The sequence below is a fragment of the Anoplopoma fimbria genome, chromosome 2 (genome assembly GCF_027596085.1).
Source record: "Anoplopoma fimbria isolate UVic2021 breed Golden Eagle Sablefish chromosome 2, Afim_UVic_2022, whole genome shotgun sequence".
NCBI lineage: Eukaryota > Metazoa > Chordata > Actinopteri > Perciformes > Anoplopomatidae > Anoplopoma > Anoplopoma fimbria.
In genome coordinates this window covers 16,497,783-16,512,324 of record NC_072450.1, presented here as the reverse complement: position 1 = coordinate 16,512,324, position 14,542 = coordinate 16,497,783, and the positions used below count along the sequence as shown (strand labels likewise).

General features: G+C 41.6%; 2 protein-coding genes across 2 annotated transcripts; both read right to left on the bottom strand.

Moving 5' to 3' along the window:
- Positions 1 to 1,944: 1,944 nt before the first annotated feature.
- Positions 1,945 to 9,257, bottom strand: atmin (ATM interactor). Its single transcript, XM_054614214.1, has 4 exons — positions 8,913 to 9,257; positions 6,393 to 6,518; positions 5,995 to 6,194; positions 1,945 to 5,887 (listed from the first exon to the last, which is right to left on the bottom strand). The coding sequence occupies exons 1-4, from the start codon at positions 9,162 to 9,164 to the stop codon at positions 4,126 to 4,128; spliced, it is 2,340 nt and encodes a 779-aa protein (XP_054470189.1). The 5' UTR covers positions 9,165 to 9,257; the 3' UTR covers positions 1,945 to 4,125.
- Positions 9,258 to 10,134: 877 nt separating this feature from the next.
- Positions 10,135 to 14,285, bottom strand: cenpn (centromere protein N). The gene is made up of 10 exons (XM_054618544.1): positions 14,020 to 14,285; positions 13,745 to 13,790; positions 13,590 to 13,649; positions 12,796 to 12,869; positions 12,495 to 12,668; positions 12,285 to 12,386; positions 11,599 to 11,653; positions 11,330 to 11,439; positions 11,028 to 11,151; positions 10,135 to 10,697 (listed from the first exon to the last, which is right to left on the bottom strand). Exons 1-10 carry the CDS (start codon positions 14,188 to 14,190, stop codon positions 10,579 to 10,581), a joined length of 1,035 nt encoding a protein of 344 aa, XP_054474519.1. The 5' UTR covers positions 14,191 to 14,285; the 3' UTR covers positions 10,135 to 10,578.
- Between the last annotated feature and the right edge of the window lie 257 nt (positions 14,286 to 14,542).

Here is a 14,542-nt window from a genome sequence, read left to right as displayed (position 1 = left end):
CATCCCGTTGAACCAGCGCACGAGATCCTTGGGTAACACTGTTGTGGCGGCTCTGCAGAAAGATGGTTCCGATTGGCCTCCCTTCAATTCAATGCAGAAAACCATGTCACATCTTCTACTCAATGAAAAGACAGAGAAGGAAGGGACGCTCAAAGAGACGTTTTTGCAGCCTCCCCATCTCCCCTCAAGATACTCAACAGACAACAGAGCCACTAAGCCTCAGAAACAGAGGCATAGGCCCAATAATACAGTGGTTCCTATAAAAAACTTTGCATTTTTACCACCAATTACATCACCGACCCTTAATCCTCAAAGTTGCAGTTGCAAGAGGGCTCAAGAAGGAGAAACCGTAGAGGAAAACTGTTTCCTCTTCGATGCGAGGAGCGGGACAAGAGGAGCTAGAGTATACCATAATGCTTATCCAGAGCATCCCACCTGCTCTGCAGTCCTGACCTCCAAGTACCAGACATGTCAGCACAACCCCCACTTGTACTCTGCTGTGAGCGTTTCTATACCCAAGAGGTATCAAGTACCTTTGTCTTCCAAACCTGACACAGTGCACCGCACTAGCTACGCAACGGCCAAGAGCCTGACGCAGGGCCTCCACTCCAGCACTGCATCAGGTGCACAAGCCCATTTGTACCCAAGCAAGACTGTGTGTATGTAGTATGCAATCGTTTCTGACAGTCTCAGGTTCAACAAAGTAAAAACAACCGGTTTTATCTTGGGTTTTTTTTATGATGAATGGCTCAGACTCACCACATTTTACAATGAAGAATAAGAATAAACCAAGGTCTGAGACACGTTCATAAGAGTAACTAATCGCAGAGGTAACTCCTTTGGTTTGGTGATCAGTCTGACATGTTTCAGAACATACCAACCATAACAGTCAAGTGAACAGATCATTAAATGTGAAGCTAATAGTGTCATTGGCGCCTTTGTTTTGCTTTCGCTAGTTCCCACAAGTGCTTTTTCAGCTGTTCTAGTTACCTAGCAACGGTGCAACTACCTCATAAGAAGTATGGCAGTGCGCCTGCCTCACACTTTCTATTTAACCCTCAGCCCCAAGCTACAGATCTGTCAGAACTGTGTAGTGTAGCACTGTAGCCTGTGGCTGTACATGATGATGACATAACCAGTGCCAAACCGCATCTGCTCGGTTAAATGTAATTGTATACAACTTAAGTAAGTAGGTGATTCCTGATGGTTGTGGATGGGTTCAGGGAATATGCAATGTACAAGGGTTGTAAGTGCAGCATTTTGCTTAGATTCCTAATACTTTATTTACAACATTATTTACAACTGTTACATCTTGTAACATTGCTTTATTTACATTAGGATGATCTTGTCACATTGCTTTATTATACTACCTCTGTTGTTTTAACTGCACTGATTAAATGATCCGTTTGTTCTATAATGAAGAGCTGCTGTGGAAAGCTAATTAGATAAAACTTCACTCTTACCTGAATGTGCATGTAGAATGAAATGGTCGCTTAAGACAGATATGTAAAGGGTTGCTTTACAAGCAACACAAGCCAGGATTCAGCATGTCTATATTTGGTAAGATGTCACTGCATCAAGGTAAAAAAGATGAAAGACACAATATCATACGGTTTTATGTTCTTTCATAAAAGGTACAATAAAATGGTCTGCAAGCCCAAATCTCATACATGTTGCTCTGTTTATATGTTTAGCACAGGTGAACAAAATGTTGTAGACGTTCAAGAAAGCATCACAAAAATGTCTGTGCATTTCATAACACTAGAGAGCAGCATAGTGACCGATTTAGGTGCGTGAACCCTTTTGTATTTTGTGGATACAAATTGTGATTACACACATTCAATCGTGACTGCTCTTTTTTTTGTATTGTTTGAGCGCAAATGGTATTTTTTCCACCTTTGTTCTATAATAAGTGACAATGAGCACAATATACACTTTGCAGCAGTTTATTAAGAACATCGGTAGTGTAGCTTCAACAATTAATCAAGGCAACCATCAACTCTACACATATAGGCAACAAAGTTGAATTCTGCTAAAAAGAAATATTTTGTGCTGGGAAAATATCTGCATGCACTCCCTACAAAGAGAAAATAAAGCACTGTGACTGACACTTGAGATTGACAAGGCTTCTACATAGTTAAGTTTAGTGAAAACCAAATCCTTGTTCCAATCAACCAGCAGGGAGAAGCTATATTTCTGACTTTGAATTCAAGAACCACAAACCACAACTACTAATCTCAATACAAGAAATGTTGAAATTCAATATGAGAGTCAAAGTCCTTACAAGACAGGGAAAATATCCCTAAATTGTTTGGAAATGATGCAGAAAAATAGAGCATGTTATACTTGGGCACAGTGTCATGTTCTGTACATTCTGCAGTTTCTACAAATATCTATAAACTTTAACAGCATTAACTGTCCTTCAATGAAAACCTTCAAACTAAATTCTCTTCAATAAAATGCTGCATAGCATTATTTTCATGTGACAAAAAAAAAAACACCTATAAAGGGGACAGTCCAATATTTCATGCAAACATGATGAAAATACCAAAACAGAATTAATTAGACAAGACCAAAAAACATTGTGACAATTTTCAGTGTTTGTTTGTTTTCCAAAACATAAATCGTGTGCAATTCAGATAATTATTAATTATTTTAAAGCAGCACATTGTCTGGAACAGAACTAAAGCTAATACTCGGGTTAAGGCACCAACGTAACAAAATAAACAAGTGATCAAGGCCTTTAGCTCTAGGTTCCCCAGTAGAACACTGTCTAAGTGTGGTGCCTGTGTTTAATGAGGTAACTCAGTGCAACAATATAATGGAATAAAAACATTAAGTTAAGTTACTTGGTGAGGAGATTTAAAAAAAAAAAAAAAAAATTAAAAAAAGGAATAAATTAAAATACTGCGTGCAATAAAGGTTGAAAATCTGGTGATTTTAGCGGAAGATACGTAACAGGACTCCTTTCAGTCATAAGGTGGTGAATGCGTCTGATGGTTCTGTGCTAATCCACGCTCTATTCCACTATGTGTTTCTGTACAGTAACATTAGTACTGCTACTGTATACACGTACACCCAGCTAATGAAGAAGTCAAACACAATTACAGCCTAGTCTGCTTACTGACTTGAACTGACTGCTTAGCTATAGAGGCCCAGACACGAAAAAAGTGTTTAACGCGACATCAAACTTCACAATCACATCTCAATGAAAGGTGTGCAACAACTTACAAGACAAACAATTCATTTTTACTTGTGCCACATCTGTATGAGTAACGCTATGTTTCAGAGACGCAGCCTAACAGCTTAGAGCAAAGCCTTGTTCACTGTTAAAGGCTATGTGGGGTTTTATTTTGGAAAACATAAAGCTGATAGATTTTCACTGGTCACGTTTTCCACTGGCTGCAAAGCTCGCAGGATGTTATTAGAGTTTATAGCCTTGCTGCATCTGACAAGGCAACATCAACGAGGCAGCCATTAGATGCACAAGCTGCGAGTAGATATATATGATGTTTCTCTGCTGCTGACCACGTGAACGCTTCATGCACATTTCCAAACAAACGTAAACTAAATGTACAAGCTTATTTGTTGTACATCTGAGATGACATTGTTTTCATGCAGTAAATGGATATCTGAGAGCGGTCATACAGACTAACACATTTATAAGCCTTTTTGTTGACAACCACGCACAGCTAAAGATGCCATCCCTTTTTAAGTGCAGATCTAACATTGATGAAATGTTGTTTTTTTTTAACTGCTAGTAAGACAAAACAGTGAAAACCATTTCAAGTGGTAATTCACCAAAATATTAAAGTAAACTGGCATTTCAGACAATAAAACATACAATAGGTTACTTTATGTGCAAATAAATATGTAAACTTTCACAGGAGCTGATGAATCATGCCCGTGGAGCAAATAAAGTGCAGCCGAGCTGTCAGGATATGTACCTGGAGAGGCTCTGGACATGACGTCTCCAGTGGAATGTTCAAAGACATTTTCGCAGACTTCTTACTGCTAAGACTGTGGTCCGCTGGAGGACAGCGTCGACTGATTCCTCTTCCAGGACCAGGCAGACATGAGAAACCCTGTACTGCAAAAAGCTTAGGCAGATTCAGCGAGAGGGCTTCAGCTGTTGGGTTTCTCAGGGTGCTGAAAGAGAGCACAAAGCTCCTCGCACGTCTGGGTTTCCACAGAGCTGAAATGGGACTCCATATTCCACGCCAGGTCCGCTGACAAGAAGTCATCCATGACGGTCTGTGTTTCATTGCTCGTGAGGAAGAGGTGACCCAGACCTTCTGCCTGGCTGGTCACAGTCTGCGTCTCTGCGCTGTTCAGCAGTCTGCCGTGCTCACCCTGACTCACAGGGGTCTGAGCAGAGAGACCTGTGGCAAATAAAGGGAGATCCGTCTGTGTTTCTGTATCCGAAGACTCCGTGCTCATGGAAAAGCTTGAATGCCGTAGAATGCTGCTCAAGGGCATGTGGCTTCCGGCGTTCAGCAGGAAATTGAGGTCAGTCTGAGTTTGGGTATCAAATAGCTCCAGGTCGCTGGCTTGGGTTCGACTTGGTCCTTCGCTTTGGTCCAGTTCATCCATCAGGAGGAAGTCTGTCTGGGTCTGGATGTCCAGAGACTCCAGCGGCGTGTCACCACCCAGTCCTCCCAGCTCACTCTCCTCTGTCTGTGTCTGGATGTGCACAGCATTGAGGAACTCCTCAAAGTCAAAGTCAATGCCATTGTGTTGCTCCTGAACAGATCCCAGAACTGACCCGCAGCCTTCGGATGCCCCTGTGAGCACCTGGTGGCCTGACATGCTGTCGGACAGGATGTTTTCTAGGTCATTTAACAAGGTCATTGTTTGGGTCTGATTATCTGCCATGTTGTTCGAGTTGAGCTCGTCTGTCTGCACCCCAAAACACATACTGACGGCTGACTTTGAGTCCTCGTACATACTGCTTTCTGCGAGAGTGGCATTTATGTCCAATGCGGTCTGAGTGGAGACGCTGAGGGAGTCACTGTCGAATAGGTCAGAGCACATGATAGCCTGTTGCTGAGCCTTATCATCTGATTGTGGCAGAGCAAAATATGTCTGTGTCTGCCTGGTTTTGTATGGAGGTACAGATGAAGAGGAACAAGGACTTTGACCGACGCACTGACCCTCCGTCTGAGCTCCGATAGAGGATGTGACCTTTGCCTGGGAGGAGAATGTCTGGGTTTCAACACTGACTGGCAGGAGGACTTGGGCACTCACACTGATGTCTGTTTGGGAGCACGACGACACGCCCGCAGAGCACAGCCCCATTCCCTCCCCAACCCCGACTCCGGTGGGCATTTTTGACAAGTACGATTTGTCCGTCTGAATGTTGGTGGACGTGCTTCTTCCTCGTTGTCCTGCCAGGCCGGCCAAGTCATCTGTGCTGACGGGTTCCAGACTGACCTGCACCCCGGTGCTAATGGGCCCCAGGCTAGAGCGTGAAGTGGGCATGCTGTCCTTGAAACACAAACTCTTGCCGTCAAGTTGGGGGACCATAGCTCCTTGCGGCAGGAGGTGGAGGGTGCTGACGGAGCCTTGGCTGTCCACAGCCAGCACGACAGACCTCAGAGCCCCGCTTTCTGTAGACGGAAGGAGGACGGGCAGGTGGGCCAGCTGCATCACAGGAACACTGACCAACGCCATCTTGGGCTTTGGTAGGAGCAACTTCTGGAGGCTCTTACGAGGGTTGGAGTTCTGATTCATCAAGTCTGGGATATGAACTGTTGTGTCAGCAGGGAGCACAGCCTCCGTCAGCTCTTTACGAGCGGGCATGATCGGACAGGTCGACTCGTATGTCTTGACCTTTTCAGGACCACTTAACAGTTTCTCCATCTTTCGCTTTTTTACTGGAGGAATTCTGTAAAAGAAACGTAACAGATACAGAGAAAGCCAGCCAAATTAATATTTAGCCAAACCTCAAGTCAAGTTTTAAAACAAATCAATCGGGGATATGCAGGTACATGCCTGTGCTCTGTAGGAATCTCGTGACCGGTCCTGTAGATATGTGAGAGTAGAGCAGCCCTGCTAGCATAGGGGCAGCCACATGTGCAGCTGTAGGTCTTCCCACAGTCTTCTATGTGCCTCTTTAGGTCCCACTCTGTGCTGTAGCCATTGTTGCACTTGAAGCACTTGTGTTTTTTCTCTGCGTGCATCTTCATGAAGTGCTACAATGAGATCACAGACCAAAGAATAAACTGCATACATTTGCTTTTATTTTTTATTTTTTTTAAAGATCTAAGAGGATTTTACCCTTCTTTACATAATTCCTGTAAAATAGATTTTTGGAACATATACAAAACTGAGACCTCATTATTTCATTGATCACGGGGATAGGATTACATATCATTGGAGGAAAGGCTTACTTGTTTAACCAGGGAGAACTGGGAGAAGGGTCTGTAGGGCCCCCTGGGACAACCCTCAATCGGACAGCAGTAAAGCTTCTGAGAGCCCTTCATGTCCTTTCTGACCGTAGGATTTACAATACCATCCTGAGGGTGACGATACCAGTGAAAGACAAAAGAGAGAGGACAAAGCAGAGAAACATTTGCAATTCGGGTGTTTATATCATACCAGTTCTCAGTGGCAATTTCTAACAGTAGGCGTTAAAGAATACCGCAAATTCCTTGATCACCAAGTGACAAACAAAAAGGCCTGGAAGACTTTCCAAGATTTAAGCTGAACTAAGGTTTTACTTTACCCACAACTATTCTAGTGTGACTGCTGTAAAAGGCACTACATTTTAACTATGCTGTGCAACTACAAAATATTTCTATTTTAAAGGTTTTACTATAACTCTGGAACATAAAGTGATGGTTCCCGTGCTTTATTTCTAGGCTCTGCTTTACATGTCTAAAAAATAATTAAGGGCTTGCTTTGCAGCAGATGGGATATAACGGTTTGCTGTAACAATGCTTCTCTTGTAGTCCCGAGGCAGACTTGCTAAAGCAGCTGTCAGCACATTGTATATTTAAAAGGTGCTCAATACAGAAGTCAGAGCATGTATTGCCTCCATACTGCTCTCAACATGGAGACGGCTGAACAGTGTTAACAGCTGTGTGAATGCTCCGAATCCCATATAGAACCTTTAAAGTCAATGGATAGCATACTTAATATTACTTAATACAGTAACACCACCTACAGCGAATGAACGTTGAATGGTGAAAACTGACAACCCATCACCCTCCGTAATCCTTATGACTTTAGCCTTCCAGTGGGCAAGGTCACCTCCATCTGCTGTAGCACTGGAGGGAGCAGAGCAGCTAGAGCTGACAAACACCCTCTGGTTTATCATAAGGAGTTAGCATAAGCAGACAATTTGCTAAAAATAAATGTTCTTGCAGTCGGCTTCAGCTACATCATCTGGTCGTAGGCTGAAGCCTGAGTCATGTCAAGGCATTATTCATCATCGGTCAGTAGCTGACTGTGGCCCAAAGGTGGAGCAACTCAAGATTCCCTGTCTTTGCCACATCAGGTTCAGTCCACTGCCTTTTAAGTGGCCATTGCCGAGGTTATTTCCTTTTCTGGGACACTGTTCAATACAGTGATAAGTCAGAGTAATAGTCATATTCTGCTTCTCCTGCTGCTGAGGTCAGTGATATAGATCGAAAGACAGCTAAACGCAAAGCCCTGAACATTCAGGTTAAACTTATGAAGAGAGTCTGAACTGGGATAAGTGAAGCGAGGTCAAATAGAATGCATAAGTCTTCACAACCAAAAAGAAACAGGTTGTAAGTGATTTAATACATTACATCTGTGCAATGATGCAGTGGAGCTACAGTGGAGGTAAGCAGACGTGTCCAACGTCACCGTGCCTCTATCTTTGCAGACAAAGGATACAGAGGGGGCTTTTTCCCCCCCAACATTTATTTTGTCAAACAGTATATCACTACCACTGCTGAGAACTAATATGCTGCTCACTTCCTTTTCTCTCTTTAAACACCTTTAAAAAGGCACAATATGTGATGCAAGTGTGGCTGAGCAATGAAACATCAAAATACGGGATTGGAACCTGCTGATACTCTCAAAGTAACCCACATGTCTTTTAATAGGCCTACAGGAATGAATGGACATTAACAGCATCTAAATAGACTTTAAACTTTAAAATATACCTGATTGTACCTTTAATCTACATAGTGGTATCACTGATTGGGGCCTTTAAACACCATTCTAGCTGTGAAACATGAACTAGTTCTCGGACCTAATTCAAATTCTAACATTCACCTATTTTAAACAAAGAGCTTAGTCTGTTGCAGGACAAAAGGCAGCCTTTCCCAGGAAAGAACTTCATTCATGGAAAGGAGAAAAAAAACCCAGTGAATTACTGCCTCCTACGAAACAAGCCCAGCACCAGTGAGGACAGAAGGACCAGGGTCAGAAGTTGACCTTTTGTCTTGCCTCCTCTTTGCTGACTGGTTGGTATATATTTGGTATCGTGTTGTCGTATTTAAAAAAAAAAAAGAAAAAGAAAAAAAAAAAAAAGTGAAAAGGCCCTTTAACTTTACGTTAGAGCCATAAACAGATCTGATTTATCAGTCTGCACACAAATCACACATCCCTGTCCTCAAGTACGAGGCCAATCTAAGAGGGGAGCTCGTGCATCAAAAACAGCAGTGACGTGAAGCCCAATCATCACGTGCGATCCAAATCATTAAGAGTTAATTAATAATATTGATAAGGAGCTACCTTGTATCAAACGTGTAATAAAACACAGTGTGTGTGTGTGTGTGTAACGTTAGCTAAAACCAAGCAGTGATGGATGACTTGCGTATTTCACAGTTTTACGACAGTTTTTTTTTCTCGATAATGAGTTAGCCATGTTAGCTCTGCAGTCACGCGAGAGCCTGAAGTATTACGACCATCTACCGGGTCGAGTAAGAGCTCACCTTGATTCTGTGGGACTTAACCAGGTGCATGTTCAGCGCAGGTGTGTTGGGGAGGATCTTGCCACATCCCTCCACGGTGCAGAGGATGTTCGTCCTCACTTCTTTGGTCAGCTCCGTGATGGTGGGTTTGATTATCTCCCGTGACTGCGACAGAGACTCCTGGTGGCATTTCGGACTGTCAGCGGTCGCGGTGTCTCTGTTCAGTGCCTTTCTGGCCGCAGAGGCAGCCATGTTTCTATGTTGACAGTCCATCTGCGTTGGGCAGAGAACCCCAGTAACAGCGTTGGATGCGAGGTGGCATTCCCGTCCCTCAGTTCTGTCTGAAAGGCTGCTGCTCCGCCAAAGAGGGCGGGGGCGTTCGGACAGCTGAGCATACGTCATATCCTGTATAGTGTTGTACTTCCGTTTGGTCTCGAATGTTTCTGCTTTTCCTAATAAAATAACACCTGTGTGTCTGTAGTATTTTTTTTAAACGTTACTTTATACACAGTCTATGTTTTAAGCTGGAAGAGTGCATTTAAAAGCTATACATTTATCATGACTCCAACCAGGTGTGTTGGGTTAAAAAGTTTCATCTCACACAGAAAAGCTAGGTATTAATTGTGCGAATCGATCACAGGTTGTTGTGGGTTGTAGCTGATGCCGAAATAAAGAAAAAACTGTATCCTGGTCAGCTATTCCATAGCCAGGCTCTGAAAGAGGAACTGCAGCATTCTTATAAGACCAAAACACAGTCCGAGATTAAACTAATAGCCAATATTTCATCCAAGTAATAGGAAATATCCGTGCAGAGTTGCTGGGAGGTATTTAGAAACAGTATTGCCATTACATAAGCTTGTCCACCATCAATTGAATGTAAATTGATGTTAAAAAGTTGTATTTCTTATGTGTTTTCACTTTTGTCTGGTATCACAGATTGACTTGAAAGCCTGTGAAGGGGTCATAGTGGGTGGGGAAAAGGGACTATTGGAATACAAAGACTATATCTTTGAAAGATATACATCCTTTTGCTAACTCAGAGTGCTGAAGCATTACATTAGCTGAATGTTTTAGAGCAGCACAAGGACTGTGGACTTAGTACCCCAGCTCTTGCAGTGTAGTTGTGTTGGAAAGAGATCACTTCACTGGCAGTTTGGACAGGAGAAACCATAAACTCTCTTAAATGTACGTATGGACATCTGAGTATTATTTTAAGACAGACTTAAATAATGTGCAACTGTACTTTTAATGGTTTGTAAACCAACTTATTAAAAGCTGGTTTACTAGAGTTTACTTCCAGCAGACTTTTAGACAAAGCCAATACTCCACAACACATTTTTATAACACTATAGCTGATGAAAAATACAGAACAAAAGAAAGATGGTCAGATGACTAGTGTGGGGGTTGAAATGACATGCAGAGAAGACAAGAATAATAAAAATCCTGCTTTTATATTCAATTTGTAAAAATAGAAAATTCCATGGCAGTAACATTCTGCCACTTAAACACCAACGAAGGATTATAAAATCACAATTATCTATTGCCAACAATGGACTTGTTTGCAACTTTAAGCACATAGAGAGGGACTTGAACAAGAAATGGAATGTAATGATAAAAGCAAACCACGGGTGGACTAGATATGGCAGGCCACACTGTGAATCCTTTAAATCAAGGGGTCTGTTGGCCATCAGTTCTGTGGTTGGCGTGTTTGTGAGGGACCAGGGCCATTGTCTGTGATGACAAAATAATTTCTTCCTTTCAGTGGTATGCATGAAAGCAGAGGTGTGACAGGAGTGGAGGCAATTCCTGTAAAATACACACAAAAAAACCCCCATTAAAATGAGTTCAGCATACTTAAAAAAAAAGACAAATTACAACTGTTTATGATTTCGTTGGTATGGTTAAAAATGTGAATGCACTTTGAATGCACTGTGACATATTCATAATGGATAATATTGTGAGAGCATTACAGTGGGGACATTTCCTCTAGTCTGGAGTGTACATGTGGGCCCTCTTGTGGTCATTTATGGAATTGCCAGGATTGTAAAACATTGTTTACTGATTTGCTAAATTTCAATCTTAGTATTGTTTCCTTGTTAAGACACATATTGGTTCTGGCTAACAAATTCTTGATACCTGAAGATGCACAGTGTCTGAGTGACTCCAGGAGGTTAGTGCTTGCAAATTTGACAACACATTTGAAGGGTTCCTCCCGCTCTGTCATGGTCTTGTTGGAGTGGTCTCTGAATTTTGTCTCCAGCTGAGGAAAGAACAGAAAACAAAAGATGATCACAGCACAGAGTGATACTGACCTTTCTTTTTGATATTCAAACTGATATAGTGAGACAGGAACTTGTTTGTTTAACTTTCATACCCAGCGGTTACAACTGAAAGGGTGAGACTCGGTATTATCAACAAACAAGCATGCCTCTGGATACCTTGTAAACTGCAGACTGGAGTTGAGGTAACATTCCACCACCGAAAGCCTCACAGGCCATCTGAAGTCTGTTTGCTGCAGGTTCAGCTTGTTCTTTTTCTATGTGCGGGTCTGTAAATAGGACAAAAGCCAAACAAACAGAATCACAATGCAGAATTCTCACACATAGAGGCCAAATACGTCAGGGTAAAAACAATGTTTAAGTATGTGTGATCATATGAAAAAATATAAAAGCACCTTCGCTCAGATCAAATTATTTGATAAACATACTTGAGATAGTTTGATTATTTTCTGGAGGATGACTTGGATACTTGGTGGGAAACACCTAAAAAGAAAAAGCAAAAACAAAATTCTGAATGTAAATCATTGGGGCAAACTTTTTGTAAGCTATCTACCACAGTTTGAATTTTCATAAGAAAACTCTCAAGGGTTAAAATAAGTTGGTACAAGGCTAAAAGTTCCTCTTTGTTCAGTGGATCCCTCGACAAGAACTGTGACATTTAAAGTCAAAATATGTTGCATGTGCAAAGGTCAAACCTGAACCAGGAAGTAGTTTAGCATCATGATTCATGTAACAACTATGACAATCTCTATCTAATGGAAAACAGGGATGACAACAACGTGTGATGCTTTCATAGTAAACGTTTGGTGTTATTAATATTAAAACATAAGAATAAATCAAGCTTCTTATACAAAAAGGTAAATATTTAAGTGTAGCTAAGGTTCATAAAGGGTGAACATGGGAACTTACATTTTTCCTCAACAGGTGGTCATTGAGGTTAATAAGATTAGAACGAAAAATTTACTCCAAAATTAGAAACTCTTCATTAAATGATGGCAGAGCTTGGTAACGGGACAATTATAAACACTTCAATGCTTATCAGCAATCTTTGATTAAGTGGGGTAGACCGGGCACGAAGAGCTTTGTATGGTGGTTGTAGTTAGAAATAGCCTACCTGTTGATATTTCCTCATCAGAAGGTCCCTGATGGCAGTGAGTTTCCGTCCATTAAGGTTAGCATCCTTGATAGCTTGACATCTGGTGGACAGAACCAAGGCCTGCAAAGTACATCACTTACTTAGAATGGAATGGAAAGACAGAAAATAAATGCTACCTGGCAAATGCACAAACAATGTCATGAATTAACCATGAAACTGAATCCTCACCTGGGATAACAGGGGCTTTTGCTTTGAAGTCAGGCTGGTCACAAAGACATACGGAGTTTGAAGATAGTGAACGACATATGTTGGTTTCAGGTGGTTCGGTCGAGAGAAGGTGTCTCCCCATGCAATACGAATCCATACAGCGTCATCTGTGTGCTTCTTTATTTTGATAGACACCTTGAATGCAATGTCAAAAGTATACTTTTATTATAGGATATTAAATACAGAGAAGCCCATACAATGTGTTTCAATGGTGCAACTTTATAATTATTAACTTGTGTTGGGGGGTGGATATCAGGCTTACATGTCTCACAAGCTCTCTGAGATGGGATTTAAATTGTTCCTTGAACTGCGTCAGCTCTAAAGATTGAGCATCATCTGTAAAACAGAGACATCAAACGGGACAATAAGTACTAATAAGCAAAAGTAAACAAAACTTTAAGATAAGACAAGATAAGATAATCCTTTATTAGTCTCGCAGCGGGGAAATTTAGAGGATTACAGCAGCATAGAGGATAGTGCAAACAAGAGACATGGTAAAACAAAAAAACAAGATCAAAATAAGTATTATAAATAAGCAAATGAGCAATTAAAAAAAGCAACCCCCCCCCCCAGTAAAAAACAGTAAGAATTCATAGAAACTGAAATATTATATATACAGACAGAAACTATTATAATATTATCATAACAGCTTTTATAAAACCTGGAACAAACTGATAAAGAATATATGTGTAACAAGACCATAAAACAGTGCAAAAATGTATATTAGTAATATAATAATATTTTAGATCTGTAAAAATAGCATGATGATCCAGACACCAGCAGGATATTTGACTGATTGAAGATACCAAACTCTCAACCAGAAAGAAAACCCTGATCCCACCACCAGCTGCAGAGTTCAGGTTAAATAGAAAAGCTGCACATTTATATTATTATTATTTATTATATTCCTTTATTGATCCCCATGGGGGAAATTCGGGTGTTGCAGCAGCTCAACTACACAGAAACAGATAATACATACAACATATTATACAATAAAATAAAATAAAAAAATGTACAGTATATCCAGCCCTGAATGGTGCAAGTGTTTAGACAAACCTTCAGGGTCCATGAGCTGGAAGGCATACCACATCCCCTGGTTTGGATTGTCAATGATATCTGAGAGACAAAGAGGGACACAAGAAGCTTTAGGATTGGCATTGTATGATTAAAGCTAACTTGGTTGCCCCCCAAAAAGTAGATCCTTTACTTACATAACATCTCTAGTTCTGTGAGGTGTTTCATTGCCAACTCGTTTTCCTGAAACGCCACGAATAAGGAAGGTTAAAGGGAGAGGAGACACAGACACAAACGATTCATAGTGTAGTGTTGATGATGCTCATCTCAAGTGACGTCACTTTAAAGGTCGTGTGGACGGATCCCACGGCCTACTCAAACATGCGTTTATAATCAGGACCGTGCTGTTATTTAGGTGAGCTGACTTACAAGGTTGCCATGTTTGTTTAACTAGAGAACAACTCGTATTCACCTCACAGATGGCGAGCAGCTTTTCCGTCAACGCCCATTTGGTCTGAGTGTAGTCCATGGACCGGAGCTGCTCCCGGGTCAGACGGCCCCACTTGTCCAGCGTTTCTCTCAGCATCTGAGTCGGGATCCGTCTCATGAGCCGCTTCAGTAAACGTTTGGTAGAATCATCCATTCTTATGACGTAGAGCTTGGCGCTTGTACTGGAAGATTTTAAATTAAACCGCCGGCTGCACGTCAGCAGCAGCAGCAGCACAATCCAAACAAACCGCCGACAGAAGAACACACGAATGGACCAATCAGATACTGAGGGAAGACTCAGGCGCCTCCTTCTCCCGTTAGCGCCACCTGCTGTGTTGGAGTGGTACTACCTTAGGCACTGTCATTACCAACTGCACAGTGGCAGTATGTGAGACCCTTTACAAAACGTTTTTGAGACCCTTTACAAAAAGTATGTGAGACCCTTTACAAAACGTTTTTGAGACCCTTTATAAAAAGTATGTGAGACCCTTTATAAAAAGTATGTG